This window comes from Stegostoma tigrinum, chromosome 12 (genome assembly GCF_030684315.1).
Source record: "Stegostoma tigrinum isolate sSteTig4 chromosome 12, sSteTig4.hap1, whole genome shotgun sequence".
In the NCBI taxonomy this organism is placed as follows: Eukaryota; Metazoa; Chordata; class Chondrichthyes; order Orectolobiformes; family Stegostomatidae; genus Stegostoma; species Stegostoma tigrinum.
The window spans coordinates 77,149,309-77,166,308 of NC_081365.1; the positions used below are offsets into that span (position 1 = coordinate 77,149,309).

Sequence of the window (17,000 nt, forward strand, 5' to 3'; positions counted from 1 at the left end):
TTTCAATTCCCCTCATTTTCTTCAGGTAAGTGGGGTTGCCATGGGTACCCGCATGGGCCCTGGTTATGCCTGTCCCTTCGTGGGGTATGTGGAACATACCTTGTTCCAGTCCTATTCCAGCCCCCACCCTCAACTCTTTCTCCGATACATCGATGATATCATCGGTGCTGCTTCCCTCTCTCATCAGGAATTGGAAAATTTCATCAATTTCTCCTCCAATTTCCACCCTGCCCTCACTTTCAACTGGTCTATCTCTGACTCGTCCCTTCTCTTCCTCGACATTTCTGTTTCCAGTTCTGGGGATAGACTGGCCACTAATATCCATTACAAACCTGCTGACTCCCACAGCTACCTATACAATACATCTTCACATCCCACTTCCTGTAAAGACTCTACCCCATTCTGTCAGTTCCTCCGTCTCTGTCGTATATGTTCAGATGAGGCCAACTTCGACAAGGGAGCCTCCAAAATGACAACATTCTTCCTCAACCGAGGATTTCCCAGTCCTGTTGTTGACAGGGCACTCAACCAGGTCCGACCCTTTTCCCGCATTTCTGCCTTCACCCCTTCTCTTCCCTCCTGTAACAGTGAAAGGGTTCCCCTTATCCTCACCTACCATCCCACCAGCATCCACACCCAGAAGATCATCAGATGCCATTTCCTCCACCTCTAGCAAGATGCCAACACCAGATACATATTCCCCTTCCCACCTTTGTCCACCTTCCGCACGGACCGTTCCCTTCAGGACACTCTGCTCCAAACTTCCTTCACCCCCAGCACCTCCCCACAGCCCTACGGCACCTTCCCCTGTAACCGACGAAGGTGCAACATCTGCACATTTACCTCCTCCCTCCCCAGTATCCAAAGGCCCAAACATACCTTCCAGGTGAAGCAACACTTCACCTGCACTTCCATGAATCTAGTCTACTGCATTCACTGCTCACAATGTGGTCCCCTCTACATTGGGGAAACGAAGTGTAGACTTGGTGACCACTTCGCAGAACATCTACGTTCTGCTTGCAAAAAAGACCCTGAACTGCCTGTTTCCTGCCACTTCAATGCACCACCTTGCTCCCTGGACAACATCTCTGTCTCTGGATTGCTGCAGCGTTCCAGTGCCTAAACTCTCCCATGTCCCAGCTCCCCCCCCACTCCACACACCGGGCTTTGTTACCACAGCCTGCCAGTACACACTCCCTGTTGTTAGTCACTAACGGTCCCCATGAACAACTATTCACCCTCCCAGCCTGATCGTTATTAACTCCTTTGTCTGTCCAACTGTTTTTCTCTCTCTTTGGGCTTGATCCTATCGTTTACTCCCTAACCCACCCACCTCCCTTTTTACTGCATATAAACTGACGTTTTCCCAGCCACCATCAGTTCTGAGGAAGGGTCACAGGACCTGAATTTCTGTTTTCTCCTCCACAGATGCTGCCAGACCTGCTGAGCTTTTCCAGTAACTTTGTCTTTGTTCCTGATTTACAACATCTGCAGCTCTGTTGGTTTTTATTTAGTCTCCCTTAAGTGTGTTTCTTCTGATTTGATAACAGTTGTGTAATGTTCTTTAGCAAATTTTACCAGAAATAGCTATGAAGAAATGTTAAATAGACTGGTAGACAATAAGAACTGCCAGAGTCAGATATAACACAGTGTAGAGCCGAAGGAGCACAGCAGGCCAGGCAGCATCAGAGGAGCAGGAAAGTTGATGTTTCAGGTCAGGACACTTCTCAGAAATGGGGGATGGGGAAGGGAACTCAAATAAAGAGAGAGGAGGGGTGGGGCTGGGGAAGGTAGGTGGGATGGCGATAGGTGAGTGCAGGTAGGCAGTGGAGGTGATTGGTCAGTGAGGAGGGAGGAGCGGATAGTTGGGAGAGAAGACGGACAGATCAAGGAGGTGAGGATGAGAGGGAGGGTTTGACATGAGACGTAGCTAGAAGTGGGCAGATTTTGAAACTCATGAGGTCCACATTGGTAGACTGGTCTTGTTTTCACTGGAATGCAGGAAGTTGAGGGGCGACCTGATAGAAGTTTATAAGATTGTGAATGGCATGGATAGTGTGGAAAGTATGAGGCTTTTTCCCAGGATGGAGGGGTCAATTACTAGAGGCAAAGGTTCCAGGTGCGAGGGGGGGGATGTTTAAAAGACATGTGTGAGGCAAGTTTTTCACACAAAGGGTGGTGAGTGCCTGGAACATACTGCCAGAGGATTTGGTGGAAACAGACACAAGAGCAGCATTCAAGAAACATCAGGACGAATACATGATTAGGAAAGGAATAGGGCAGATGCAGATCCTGTAAGTGAAGACAGTATTAGTATGGAAGGGCTAAATGTGTTGGCTCAGGCTTAGAGGGCTGAATGGCCTGTTCCTGTGATGTATTGTTCTTTGTTCTTAAAGGTTTTTTAAAAGTCCAATCTCCTTGCCTACTAGTGAGTTTTGAGAAGATTTGTAGCTCAGGTTGAGGTTCTGGATGTAAGTTTGCTCACTGAGCCAGAAGGTTAGTTTTCAGACGTTTCGTCACCATTCTAGGTAACATCATCAGTGAGCCTCTGACGAAGCGCTGGTGTTATATCCCGCTTTCTATTTATTTGTTTAGGTTTCTGCCAGACTACTTGGACCTCTTGGCATCAGGGTAGCCCACAAACCCACCAACACACTAAAACAGCAGCTAATGAACTTAAAAGACCCTATACAGACAACAAGTAAAACGAACGTCATCTACAAAATACCTTGCAAGAACTGTGACAAACACTACATTGGACAAACAGGCAGGAAGCTAGCCACCAGGATACATGAACATCAACTAGCCACAAAATGACATGACCCACTATCACTCGTATCCTTACATACAGATGAGGAAGGACACCACTTTGATTGGGACAACACATCCATCCTAGGACAAGCCAAACAGAGACACGCACAAGAATTCCTAGAAGCATGGCATTCCAACAGGAACTCCATCAACAAAAACATTGACTTGGAGCCAATCTACCATCCCCTGAGAAAAAGAACAGGAAATGACATCACCAACACAGAAAATGACATCACCAACCCAAGGAAACCTAAACAGATAAATAGAAAGCAGGACATAACACCAGCACTTCGTCGGAGGCTCACTGATGATGTTACCTAGAATGGTGACGAAACGTCTGAAAACGAACGTTCCAGCTCCTTGCCTACTCTTTTGTCCACAACTGACTGATGGATACCTTGAAGCCAGTGGTCTCTGTAAAATGACGTCTTCTCACTTTATTGCAAATTCTTCCAAGTTTGCCATCAATCTAGAAGTTATAACCAATTCCTATCCATGAACTTTATTCCGTGCATTGATAATTTGCTGTTGTTTTGCTGTCAGGCTTTTCTCCCCCACACTGTTTTCCGCTTTCAGTAGCCTGTCTGGTACTGAGACCCTGGCTCCACCTTGAGTTTACAAGCCTTCCGTGGAAACACTTTGCCTCAGTGGAAAAGTTGACCGGGTGCTGTCGAGTCAGCTACCAATCAAATACCCCTTACTTAAACCCAGTGGCAGTAAGAATCTGGTGTCTCTGTGATGCAGCGGTAGTGTCCCTACTTCTGAGCCAGGAGGACCTAATTCAAATCCTGTTTCCTTTAAAGATGTGTTCCTTTGAATAGGAAATATGTATAACGTGTTCTATCTAATGTTTTCCAATTTCTACACTGCAGACTTCTGACCTTCTCTCCTTCCTAGTAGACCTACCAGAACCTGTTCCATTCTTTCCCTATTCTGTTACGGGAGTGAAGATGTCTTGCTTCTATTGTATAGAACTTTAGTGAGGCCACTCCTGGATCATTGTGTGCAGTTCTTCTCCCTTTATCTAAGGAACAATATACTGACCATAGAGGGAATGCAGCAGTGTTTCTCTACACTGATTCTAGGGATGGTTGAACTGTCCTATGTCACATGCAGAGGAAGAGCAACAGAATAAAAGAAAAATCAAAGGGGCATAAGTAGGCCATTCAGCCCATCGAGTCCACTCTGCCATTCTGTGAAGTCATGCTGATCTGAATTTCTCAACTCCACTTTTCTGCCTTTTCCCCATAACTCATGATTCCCTTACTGACTAAAACTCTATCTGTCTCAGCTTGAAATGTATTTAATGACTCAGACTCAACATCTCTCTGCGGTAAAGAATTCCACAAAATTGCCACCCTGTGAGTGAGAAAAAAATCCTCCCCTGTCTTAAATAGATGACTCCTCACTCTGATTTGATACACCCTGGTCCTAAACTCTCCCAGAAGGTGAAACAACCTTTCCGTATGAACCCTGTCAAGCCCCCGTAAGAATTTAGTATGTTTCAATAAGATCACCTATCATTCTTCTAAACTCCATTGAGTACAAATTCAACCTGGTCAATATCTCCACATAAGGCAGTCCCCCTGTAGCTGAGATAATGGGAACTGCAGATGCTGGAGAATCCAAGATAATAAAATGTGAGGCTGGATGAACACAGCAGGCCAAGCAGCATCTTAGGAGCACAAAAGCTGACATTTTGGGCCTAGACCCTTCATCATAGGCCCGAAACATCAGCTTTTGTGCTCCTGAGATGCTGCTTGGCCTGCTGTGTTCATCCAGCTTCACACTTTGTTATCTTGGACCCTCTGTAGCTGAGATTAGCCTCGTGAAACTTCTCTGGGCTGCCTCCAATGTCAATGTAACAAGATGTAGAGCTGGATGAACACAGCAGGCCGAGCAGTATTATAGGAGCAGGAAGGCTTGGGAGAATCTAGATTCAGAGGGCATAATCTCAGAATAACGGGACACCCACTTAACACAGAGATGAATAGGAATTTCTTATCTCGTAGGGTAGTGATTTGGTGGAAATCTTTCCCTTACGTAAGGGGCCCAAAACTGTCCTCAGTAGTCCAGCTGTGGAACTAGCGCTTTGTTTGGTTTTAGCAGAGCTTTCCAGTTTTACACTCCATCCCCTTTCAAGTAAAGACAAAGTGCCATTTGCCTTCCCTATTATTTGTTGAGCCTGTATGTAGCTTTTTAGTGTGATTTATATATGAGGACTCCCAATTCCCTTTGTGCTGCAGGTTTCTGCAGCATTATCCCATTTAAGTGACTCTCAGCTCCTCTATTCTTCCTGCCAAACCTCATGTTTTCAACTTTGTATTCCAGCTGTCAAGTTTTAGCCCACTCACTAAACCTGTCTATATCCTTCTTCGGACTCCTGTGTCATCCTCACCACCTGCCTTCCCACCTACTTTTGTGTATTCTGCAAACCTAAGTATATTACACGCAGTTTCCTCATCCAAGTCATTAATATATTGTAAATATATGTTATAAAGAAGACAGTATGCAGTAAAGAATTCCACCAAATCACTACCCTACGAGATAAGAAATTCCTATTCATCTCTGTGTTAAGTGGGTGTCCCGTTATTCTGAGATTATGCCCTCTGAATCTAGATTCTCCCAAGCCTTCCTGCTCCTATAATACTGCTCGGCCTGCTGTGTTCATCCAGCTCTACATCTTGTTATCTCGGTTTCCCCAGCGTCTGCTTTTCCCATTATCTCAGAGAAATTCACCTTTTTTTTTCACTTTCCCTTTTCAAATAAAAGCGTTACAGTTTTCCAATCTTCTTGGACATTTCCTATATCTAAGGATTCTTGGAAGATTGCTACCAACACATCCATTATCTCTGTAGCTATGTTTTTTAATATCCTAAGATGCATTTTGTTACATCGAGGAATCTTTTGATCTTTAACCCCATTGCTTTCCCTAGTACTTTATCCTTTAATGATAGGTATTGTATTTATTTACACCCCTCTTTACGCTCTTGGTTATTTAGTATTTTTGGAATGCTATTAATTATGAAGACTAATGGAAAATATTTATTCAACTCCTCTGCCATTTCCTCATTCCCCATTATTGTTTCCCCGGCCTCATTCTCTGAGGAGCCTGTGTTCATTAATTCTTCTCTCTTGCTGTTTGCCTTCTGAGTTTACCCTCAAATGGTATCTTCTCCCTTTTTTCAAAAAAATCGTGTTTTGTAAGTTTTAAAACTTTCCCAAACCTCTGATTTATCGATAACCTTTGCCGAATTGAATGCTTTACTTTGTGTTTGATGGTGTGCTTAACTCCCCTGACTTATCCCCAGACTAAGTTACTTCTTCCTCAATGGGGTGTACCTTTGTTGTGAGCAATGAGCTATTATTTTAAACATCTGCCATTATTCCTCGCCCATCTTTATTGCTAAATGCCTTTCCAAGTCTGCCCCAGTTAGCTCTGTCCTTATTCCTTTTTAAATGAACCTTATTTAAGGTTGGCACAGTTGTTTCTGATCCAAGTTTCTCCTTTTCAAACTGAATGCTACATTCTACCATGTTACAGTCACTGTTTCCTACGGGGTATTTTACTCTAAGATCATTTATTAAAACTGCCTCATTACACATCACAAGATGATCTCTCAAAACTTGCGGAATTTTTAACAGATAGGATGCAGAACGGATGCTTTTCCTGATGGTGGAGTCGAGAACCAGGGGATATAGTCTCAGTGGCATTTAGGACTGAAGGAGGAGGAATTTCTTCACTCAGAAGTTAGTGAATCAATACAAACATCTGCCCCAGAGGCTTGTGGAGAATCAGTCATAGAGTCTGTTTGAGGCAGAAATTGATAAATTTCTTGACACTCATGGCATCAAAGTATAAGGGGATAACACAGGGAAATGGTTTTGAGGTAGATAATCTAGAACATAGAACATAGAACATAGAACATTACAGCACAGTACAGGCCCTTCGGCCCTCGATGTTGTGCCGTCCTGTCATACCGATCTCAAGCCCATCTAACCTACACTATTCCATTTACGTCCATATGCTTATCCAATGACGCCTTAAATGTACCCAAAGTTGGTGAATCTACTACTGTTGCAGGAAAAGCGTTCCATTCCCTTACTACTCTCTGAGTAAAGAAACTACCTCTGACATCTGTCCTATATCTTTCACCCCTCAATTTAAAGCTATGCCCCCTCGTGCTTGCCGTCACCATCCGAGGAAAAAGGCTCTCTCTATCCACCCTATCTAACCCTCTGATTATTTTATATGTTTCAATTAAGTCACCTCTCAACCTTCTTCTCTCTAATGAAAACTGCCTCAAGTCCCTCAGCCTTTCCTCGTAAGACCTTCCCTCCATACCAGGCAACATCCTAGTAAATCTCCTCTACACTCTTTCCAAAGCTTCCACATCCTTCTTATAATGCGGTGATCAGAACTGTACACAATACCCCAAGTGCGGCCACACCAGAGTTTTGTGCAGCTTCACCATAACCTCTTGGTTCTGGAATTCGATCCCTCTATTAAAAGCTAAAACACTGTATGCATTATTAACAGCCCTGTCAACCTGGGTGGCAACTTTCAAGGATCTGTGTACATGGACACCGAGATCTCTCTGCTCATCTACACTACTAAGAATCTTACCATTAGCCCTGTACTTTGCCTTCTGGTTACTCCTACCAAAGTGCAGCACCTCACACTTGTCCGCATTAAACTCCATTTGCCACCTCTCAGCCCAGCTCTGCAGCTTATCTATGTCTCTCTTCAACCTACAGTATCCTTCGTCACTGTCCACAACTCCACCGACCTTAGTGTCGTCTGCAAACTACCTAACCCATCCTTCTACGCCCTCATCCAGGTCATTTATAAAAATGACAAAACAGCAGTGGACCCAACACCGACCCTTGCGGTACACCACTTGTAACTGCTCTCCAGGATGAACATTTCCCATCAACTACCACCCTCTGGCTTGCTGAAAGAAGACAATTTCCGATCCAAAATCTGCTTTGTTCTAGAATACAGCAGTAGACTTGAGGGGCTGAATGGCTCCTATGTTTCTGTCTGTGATAAAAATGCACTCTGCAGGTGCAGTCATGCGGTTGGGGAGCACAAATTGAAGGAAAATGATGCTGGAGTCAGAGATAACACAGTGTAGAGCTGGAGGAACACCGCAAGCCAGGCAGCATCAAAGGAGCAGGAAAGCTGACGTTTCGGGTCAGGCTAATGAACTGTCCGGGAGTGAAACATTCTCTGAGGTAGGGCTGGACATTACCTATGTCTTTGACTTCTCTCACTGTGTCTCAGTTTGTTCTCTGCATTCACCACCATTCCCTTCATCACCTTCCACGCACAAGGCTATTCTCTGTCTTTTCCTCTATCCAGGGTAATTGTGTGTTTTTATCCCTCCTGCCCCAAATTCTTGGTGCCTCCCGCTGCATTTTTCCCTTTTTTGGGAATTCATGCTGAGGATGTACAGAACGTTGGTGAGGCCTCTTCTGGAGTAGTGGGTCCATTTCAGCCCACCCTATTAGGAAGGATTTTATTAAGCTGGAGGGGGTTCAGAGAAGATTTACCAGGATGTTGCCAGGACTGGAGGGTTTGAGTTACAGGGAGAGGCTGAATAAGCTGGGGCTTCTTTCCCTAGAGCACAGGAGATTGAGAGGTGACCTTATAGAAGTTTTTAAAATCATGAGGGACATCGATAAGATGAATAGCGGGTGTTTTTTTCCCTAGGTTGGAGAATTTCAAGACCGGATCATACTTTTGAGATGAGAGGAGAAAAATTTAAAAGGGGCATGAATGGCAACATTTTTTACACAGAGAGTGGGTGGTGTGTGGAATGAACTTCCAGAGGAAGTGGTGGACGTGGGTACAGTTTTAAGATTTAAGGGACATTTGGATAAGTGCACAAATAAGAAATGTCGGAGGGATATGAGCCAAGTTCTGGCAGGTGGGACTAGTTTCATTTGGGATTACAGTCAATTTGGACTAGTTGGATTGAAGCATCTGTTTCCATGTTGTATGACTCTGTGACTACATGCTGGTGGGAAAGAGCAGCAATGCGTGCCTCCTGACCTTATACAGTAGCTCAACCCTGGCTCTTTCAACAGACAGCCCCATCACTTCCCTCAACGAGCAAAAGCAAACACCACAGCAGTTTTGATACAGGACTGTGCAATCCTCCGAATTCCCATTCAAACAAGATTGACAGTCTCCCGGCTCGTTCACCTCCTCAGGTTTACTTGTAGAATCATGCTGTGGGCTAGTCTATCTCCTTCATCTATCTACTGACCATTAATTCATTGTGAAGCAATGGGATATCCCAGGATGCTTGAATATTTCTCATGTGAATATTTACAGTTTTCAGTTGTTTGCAAACATTGGGAGGAGGGGCTGTGAGCAGGGTTGGGGGATAGGGAGGGGACATGGAGGTTGCTGGCCGTGGGTGTGGGGGACGGATATGTATGAATTTGGGACAGAGACTGAGGAACTGATTTGGCCTCCTTGGTGAAGAAACTTAATGAATCTGAGCGAGCTCTCTGACATCACCATTTATTGTCTACCTCAAATCTCCGCCATTCATGATGGTCATGACCAGACACAGCTCCTCTTTAGTTTGAAAGGCATAAGCCAGCGAGACGATGAATCGAGTGTGCACCCTGGCGAGAATCCTTTTCTCCACCATCACTCCCTGCAAAATGAAGAGCAGCCTGATCAGGACACAGAGTAGAGCCATAGAGTTGTGCAGCATGGGAACAGATCCTGAAGTCCAACTCGTCCTTACTGAGCATATACCCTAAATAAACCTAGTCCCAGCATTTGGCCCATATCTCTCCAAACTCTTCATATTCATGTACCCATCCTGATGCCTTTTAAATATTGTAATTGTACTCCACCACTTCCTCTGGCAACTCATTCCATACATGCACTACAGCCTGCGTGAAAAAGTTGCAAATTAGGCCCCTTTTAAATTTTTCCCCTCTTACCTATTTTGAACTCCCTTAACCCAGGGAATAAGACCTTAGCTATTCACCCTATCCGTGCTCCTCATGATTTTATAAGCCTCTATAAGGGCACCCCCTCAGCTTTCAACACTCCAGGGAAAATCGCCCCAGCCTATTCAGCCTCTCCCTGTAGCTCAAACTCTCCAACCCTGACAACATCCTTGTAAATCTTTTCTGGACCTTTTCAGGTTTAAAAGCACTTTTCCTATTCCAGGGAGATCAGAATTGTATGCATCGTCATGGGTTTCAGTGAGTGCACCCTCCAAGAATCTAAAGAGCTGGGACATAAGCAATTCTAACTGTCCATGAGCATCCAGCTAATAGTCTACCTGTGTTCCCTTGTTCCAGAGGGCAATACCCACAATGCATTCTTGTGTTAAAGAGCCCTGGGGTGGCCGTGGTGGGGCCTTGAGTTGAGCATAAGAAATATATGGTGGGCCATTCAGCCCCTCTAGCCTGCTCTGTCATTCAATGAGGTCATCTTCCAATTCAAGACCGTTTTCCCATACTATCCCCATATCACATTCTTTTGTATTTAAAAATCTATCAATCTGTGCCTTGGACTTACTTAATGATTGATCTTCCACAGCCCTCAGGAGTAGTGCCAAGACTCACCACTCTCTGAGTGAGGAGGTTTCTCCTCATTTCAGACCTATTTGTTGAGACCCCCATTCTGTGGCTGTGATTCCCGATTCTCAACAACCTCACTCCACTCATCATCGCAGTACTCCCCTGAGAGACATCCTTCCTTTGTCTGGCCCCTCAAGCCCTGTAACAATATTGTATATTTCACATGAATATGAGAGATATGAGTTAGAGTAGGTCACCCTGGGCCCTCTAGCAAGCTGCCATATCCAGTAAGATCATGGCTGATTATAGACCACAGGAAATTGGAGCACGAGTGACCATTCGCCCCTTCAACCTTGCATCGCCATTCAATAGGATCATAGGTGATCCAACATTCTTCCTGTCCCCTTACCTGTCCTTTCCCCCAAACCCTTGATTCCCTGACCAATCAAGAATAAATCCATCTCAGCCTCAAATATACACAGGACTCTGTTCTGACAGCTCTGTGTGACAAGGAGTTCCAAAAAATCATGAGCCTCTGAGAGAAGAAATTCCTCTTCATCTCAGCTTAAGTTGGTGCCCCTTTATTCTGAGACTTCCCACTGGTCCTAGATTCTCCCATGACAAGAAACACCCTCTCAGCATTACCCCTGTCAAGTCCCTTAAGAATCCTTTATGTTCAAACTGAGATTGCCTCGTAATCTTCTAAACTCCAGTGAGTAGAATCCCAATCTGTTTAGCCTTTGCTCATAAGACAATCCCTCCATACCAGAGATCATCCTAGTGAACCTTCTCTGACCTGCCTCAAATGAAATAATATATTTTCTTAAATAAGGGCATCAAAATCGTTCACAGTTCTCCAGTATACAGAAAACATTCCACCTTTCTGCCTAACAAGAATCTACCAACTACTACCTTAAAAATATTCAGAAGTTCTTCTTTTGAAAGATCCAAAGACTTGTGACCCTCTAAGACAAAAAGAATCCTGTCTTGTCTCTACCTTGAATGGCCAACTCCTTGTTCTTGAACAATCACCCCTAGTTCTACATTCTCCCACAAGAGGAAACTTCTTGTTGAAATGTTTAAATGTGTCACCCCATATTCTTCTAAATTATTGCCCAAGTTTATCTAATTTTTCCTCATGGGATGATCCCTCTACCCCAGGAATTTGTATGGTGAAACTTGGTTAGCCTCTGTCTCTGGCAAATATATATTTTTTTGATGGCAATGAGAGAGCAACTAATGCAACGAGATATTTGGGCTGGGTACAACCATCCTAACGAGGCTCATTATGGAGCTGTAACCACTGAAAATGCTGCTAACCCTCATTAATGATTTTTTCTCTGTGTCTATACCCCTAACAGTAGTCTGCTGACTTGGTGTATCCAGGGCTTTGATGTGGCCCTCAAGAGTACCTAATGGGATCATGCCATTCCATGTTCATTGCTGCTATAGTTGTGAAGTGGGCTTGTAAACAATGACTGGGGTATAGTATACACAGTACTGTAATACATAGACTGTAGTACATGTCCATGTACTACAGGACACAACAATGCATTTATATTGTGATTGCAAAAGCTCCAGTATGCTACAGTGCCATTCAGGGAGTAACAATATGCAGCAATTCACTTACATTCTTTAAACAGTGACAGAGGTGCAGTATATAACAGCCCATCTTCCTGCTGTACACAAGCGAGCCTGATGGAACTATCCAACCTCCCACCAATCTCTGTACACAGGAGGTACATCATTCTCTACCCCATCATGCCACCATATGTATGCAGTATCTCAGCACCATCATCACATCCAACTAACCTCACACCCAAGAATCCTGGGATTCCACCAGCGTAGAACAAATTTCATTGCAAATAGAAAACAACCAGTAAAATGTGTGGGCAATGCTGGGGGTTGGTGGTGGAGGGGTAGTTTTTATGAAGTTGGGTAGGGCATTCATGAATTGGAAGGCAGGAAATTAGAATTTGTTGGCAAAAATGATTGTGGGGAAAAGAGTGCTATAGCCCTTTGAAGCTTTGTCTGTGCTTGCAAGTTCATAAATGCAAGCACCCACGTAGAAACATTTTGTGTAGAACAGCCAAGCAGCATTTTTTTTCCAAGACAACCAGTTTGAATTTGGCCAATTAATTTAAACCAAGCACCTAGATACAAAAAGCCAACTGAATTTAAATCTGATGGCATTAACAACCTGAAATCATACATATCGTCAGGATTTGATTATGTCACCATGGATATATAAGACAAGGGCATTTGGAAAATCAGGGAGGACCATCTGCCATCAGCCAGAGTAAGCTCACAGAGAAAGCTCATCTAATTAATCAAAGGTACTATGGTATTTTAGCTCAAAGTCCTTGTTGAAGAAATTGTAGAGATAAAACATCCCTGACAGCAGAAATAGTGGAACAAAGGCATTTGTGAAGAGAGTGGAGAAGACAGAATATTTCTGAAGACAGAATGTGTGAACTTGGAGAATTTTGATCTATTAATTGGATTTATTAAGTGGGACTTGTGTTCATTTGAACAGTATTCCAGTAGAATTTAGACCAGTTAGGATGTAGTTAGTAGTCTAAGGGGGGATTGTCAGTTTGTTAGTAATTCTGTTAACATGTTTGTTGTCGGATTAAATAAATAAATTGTTTCTTGTCACTAGTAAAGTGGAGATCAGGGATTTTCTTTCTTTTAACCATTCTTTTAAGAGATTGTGAGGGGAAAGGCAAGCTTGTCTGGGTGTTACGGGAGTAATTACTAGAGGGGAATTCCTACTTTCATCATAACAGATTGGGGCTTGTGTTTCAGTTTAATTATCAGAGGGGATTGGCTATTCCCCCTCAATAACAAAATTGGGGGCTCAAGTCTGGGATCTGAATGGATCTGGACAATTTGAGTTTGGGATCTGAATGGTTCGTGCAAGAGATTTGAACGGATCTGAATGGATTTGGATAGATTTAAACAGACTTGAGGATTAGCGTCCTAGATCTCTAAATAAAACATAGGCGTGGAAAATCTGGTTAATTTCAGTTATGTGTGGTAGGTTAAAATTAAAAGTGAGGGAAACAGCTCTTAAAATTTCTACAGACGTTCTAGGATTTAGAGATGCTTCCCAAAATCGCCAAGTAAGTTTAGAAAGACAGAGAAAGGATATACTTCAGAATTAGCAAACAGGTTAAATTTGGGTTTAATTGGGGATAAAAGAAAATCTGAAATTGTAATGGAGCTGGTCAAGCAGATCAGTGTATCAGAGAAACAGTCAAGTGCCATGGAGTTTGTAAAAAGTAAATTGCAAATGAGACAACTGGTGTTAGAAGATAAAGAAAGGAGGAGAAGGTTCTTAGCTGAGCAAAGTGAAAGGGAAAGAATGTTCAAGTTGGAAAACAAGAAGTTGGAACTTGAAGTAAAAAAACTTCAAATGACAGAAGTAAAAGTAGAAGACAGATGTGAGGTTGAGCAATCACAGCCAAAGACCTGGTAGGGATGTATATAAATATGTCCAAACACTACCAAAATTTCATTAAAGAGGTGTGGAAGCCTTTTTCATTTCCTTTGAGAAACTAGCTGGGCAGATGACAGTGGGAACTGCAGATGCTGGAGAATCCGAGATAACAAAGTGTGGAGCTGGATGAACACAGCAGGCCAAGCAGCATCTTAGGAGCACAAAAGCTGATGCTTCGGGCCTAGACCCTTCATCAGAGACCCATCATTCTTCTCTGATGAAGAGTCTAGGCCCAAAATGTCAGCTTTTGTTGTCCCGAGATGCTGCTTGGCCTGCTGTGTTCATCCAGCCCCACACTTTGTTACCTGGGCAGATGGACTGGTCAGAGACTGTGTAATGTTAATTCAGACCAAGTAGGTAGGCAGGGCTACTGAGTTGTTTGCAACGCAGACACATGAGGTGTCAAGAAATTATGAAGAGATTAAACAGGCTATTTTGAGTGCCTATGAATTGGTACCAAAAACACATAGACAACGGTTCAGAAGCATAAATGTTATGTCGAGATTGAAAGTATTGAACGGAGCAACTTTGATAGATTAAAGATGTAAAAGACATATGAAAAGATACAATCTTAGAGAGATTACGCTGCTGGAGGAATTTAATACTCACTTCCAAGAGACAAAAACTCACATTGAGGAACAGAAAGTTACCAAAGTAAGAAGAGCTGCAGAGATGACATGAATATGTATTTGTGCATAAAGTGAAATTTAGTTTCCGAAAGCAATTTCATTACGTGAAGGATAGAAATTGGGGAAGAAGGGAGATCCTTCGATGAAAAACAAAAACTAGATCACACTGAGAGCAGCTACAAGAAAAGAAAGAAACCCAAGAGAGTGAAAAGGAGGCAGGAGACTTCAGGTATTTCCACTATAATAAGGTGGGACACACAAAGTCACAGTGCTGGTGTTATAACAATGGCAGTGTGGAAAAGGGTGTGGTAAAAGAGGCTAAACCAGTGGGATTAGTTGAGGTAGTGAAGGAAATCCCAAAAGGAGTCAAGGAGCCTCAGGAGAGTGCACAGCCTAGTTATGGGCTGGACAATCAGAGACTGCCCAGTCTCTACAAATACTTCACCTCTGTGGATAAGGTTTCCTCAGTAAGAACAGGGGGAGATGGTGAAGAAGTTACAATATTGAGAGATATGGGAGCTGCTTAGTCTCTAACAAGAAGAGATGAAAGTATTTGCGCTACTTCTGAAATGTTACCTGAGAGAACGCTAATGTGTAGAATGGATGGACAGAGATTTAGTGTTCCCCTGTGTAAGATCAGGTTGGAAAATCCAATCTAGACTGGGGAAGTGACAGTGGGAGTGATCGAAAGAGTGTCAATTCCAGGAATGTAGTTGTTCTTGGAAACGAACTACCAGGAACAAAAGTGGGAGTGACACCCCTTACAGTGGAGAAGCCGAAGGAAAACTAGGGAACTGAGGAGTTAAAAGAAAAATACCCTGGAATTTTTCCAGACTGTGTGGTGACAAGAACCCAAAGTCAAAAATTAAAGCAAGAGGGGAATACCAAAGAGAAAGTTGAAGGATTTGAGGTCCAGTTAGCTGAAACCCTGTTGGATGAATTGGTAAGGGAAGAACCTAAACAGACAGAGGATCAGGCAGAGGTGTTTAGATCTGAAAGATTATTGGAGTTACAGCAAAAAAATTAGACAATAAAAGATCTATAAACTAAAGCTTACTTGGAAAAGGAATTAGAACGTATTCCCAAGTGTTATTACCTTAAGGATGGAATTCTAAGGTGAAATGGAGACCTCATGGTTAGTGCAGAGGAGAAATGGGTGGAAGTTCACCAGATGGTGTTGCTGGTGGCAAATAGACTGGAAGTATCGCAGGCAGTGCACAAATTGCCAGTAGGCGGTCATTTAGGAGTGAGGAGGACTCAGGCTAAAATACAAAAATACTTCTATTGGCCTGGCTTACATAAGGATGTGGTTGAATTTTGCTGTACCCATCATGTCAAATGGTAGGAAAGCCACAGGAAGTAATAAATCCAGCACCTTTGGAATAGGAACCAGAGAAATAGGTATTAGTTACTGCTACTCAGTGAGGAATCAGAATCCAAATCATTTGATTTTGATGTTCCTCAAAGAAAGTTAAAAAAAAATGAGGCAGTCCCTACAGAATGGCATAGGATAGTGAGTTATTTGTCTCAGGAACAGAGGGCTGAATTCAAAGGCGTGAGGTTAAAGTAGGGAATGCTGTTCTGATAAAACAACAGCCCTACAGGCTTAACCCTCTTAAAGCCACACAAGTATAGAAGGAACTGAAAGCGATGCTCCAAGGAGATGTCATAGAGTCGACTCAAAGTGAGTGGAGGTTGCTGGTCATGTCGGTTTTGAAGACTGATGGTATTCAATGGTTCTGCGGGGATTATTGGAAGGTCAATGCTGTAGCTGAATCGGACTCGTACCCAATTCCAAGGCTGAAGGACAACGTGGAAATAGATGGTCAAGCCACTTATATCACCAAGTAGGGCTTACTCCATGGTTACTGGCAAGAACCTTTGTCGGACACAGCGAAGGAATGTTCTGCATTTGTAACCACAAATAGGTTGTATCAATTTAAAGTAATACCCTATGATATGAAGAATGCATCAGCCAGATTTTAAAGACTTATGAAACGAATTGTGGCAAGATTGGCTAATTGTGCTGCCTATATACATGACATTGTGGTCTTTAGCCACCCATGGAAAGATCACATGGTGCATTTGGCAGGGCCCTTCGAAAGGCCACAGGAGGCAAAACTGGTTATAAACTTAGCAAAAACTGAATTCACGAAAACAGGAGTGACATTCTTGTGCCATAGCATCAGACATGGAAGTATGACCCTGAGGAACGTGAAGTCGAAGCCCATTGAGCAATTTCTCAGACCATCCTCAAAGAAAGAGGTGATACGAATTTTGGGACTAAGTGTTTTCCACTGGAAGTTTGTGCTGAACTTTGGCAGTGCGGTGGCACCGCTGTTGGATTTGCTAAAGAAGAACATGAAATTTCAGTGGGCAGACCAATGCCAAGAGGCATTAGAGAATTAAAGAGCTATGTTAACCACTGAGCCAGTTTTAGTGACACCAAATTTCTTAAAACTCTTTAAAGTCACTATCAACACCAGTGATATAGGGATTGG

General features: G+C 43.3%; 1 protein-coding gene across 1 annotated transcript in view; it reads right to left on the reverse strand.

Moving 5' to 3' along the window:
• The window catches only part of grk1a (G protein-coupled receptor kinase 1 a), a 51,825-nt gene that overhangs the window by 23,375 nt on the left and 11,450 nt on the right, over window positions 1–17,000 (reverse strand). Inside the window, exon 2 of the mRNA XM_048540187.2 lies at window positions 9,358–9,485. Coding sequence (XP_048396144.1) covers window positions 9,358–9,485 — 128 coding nt within the window. The remainder of the gene's footprint in view (window positions 1–9,357; window positions 9,486–17,000) is intronic.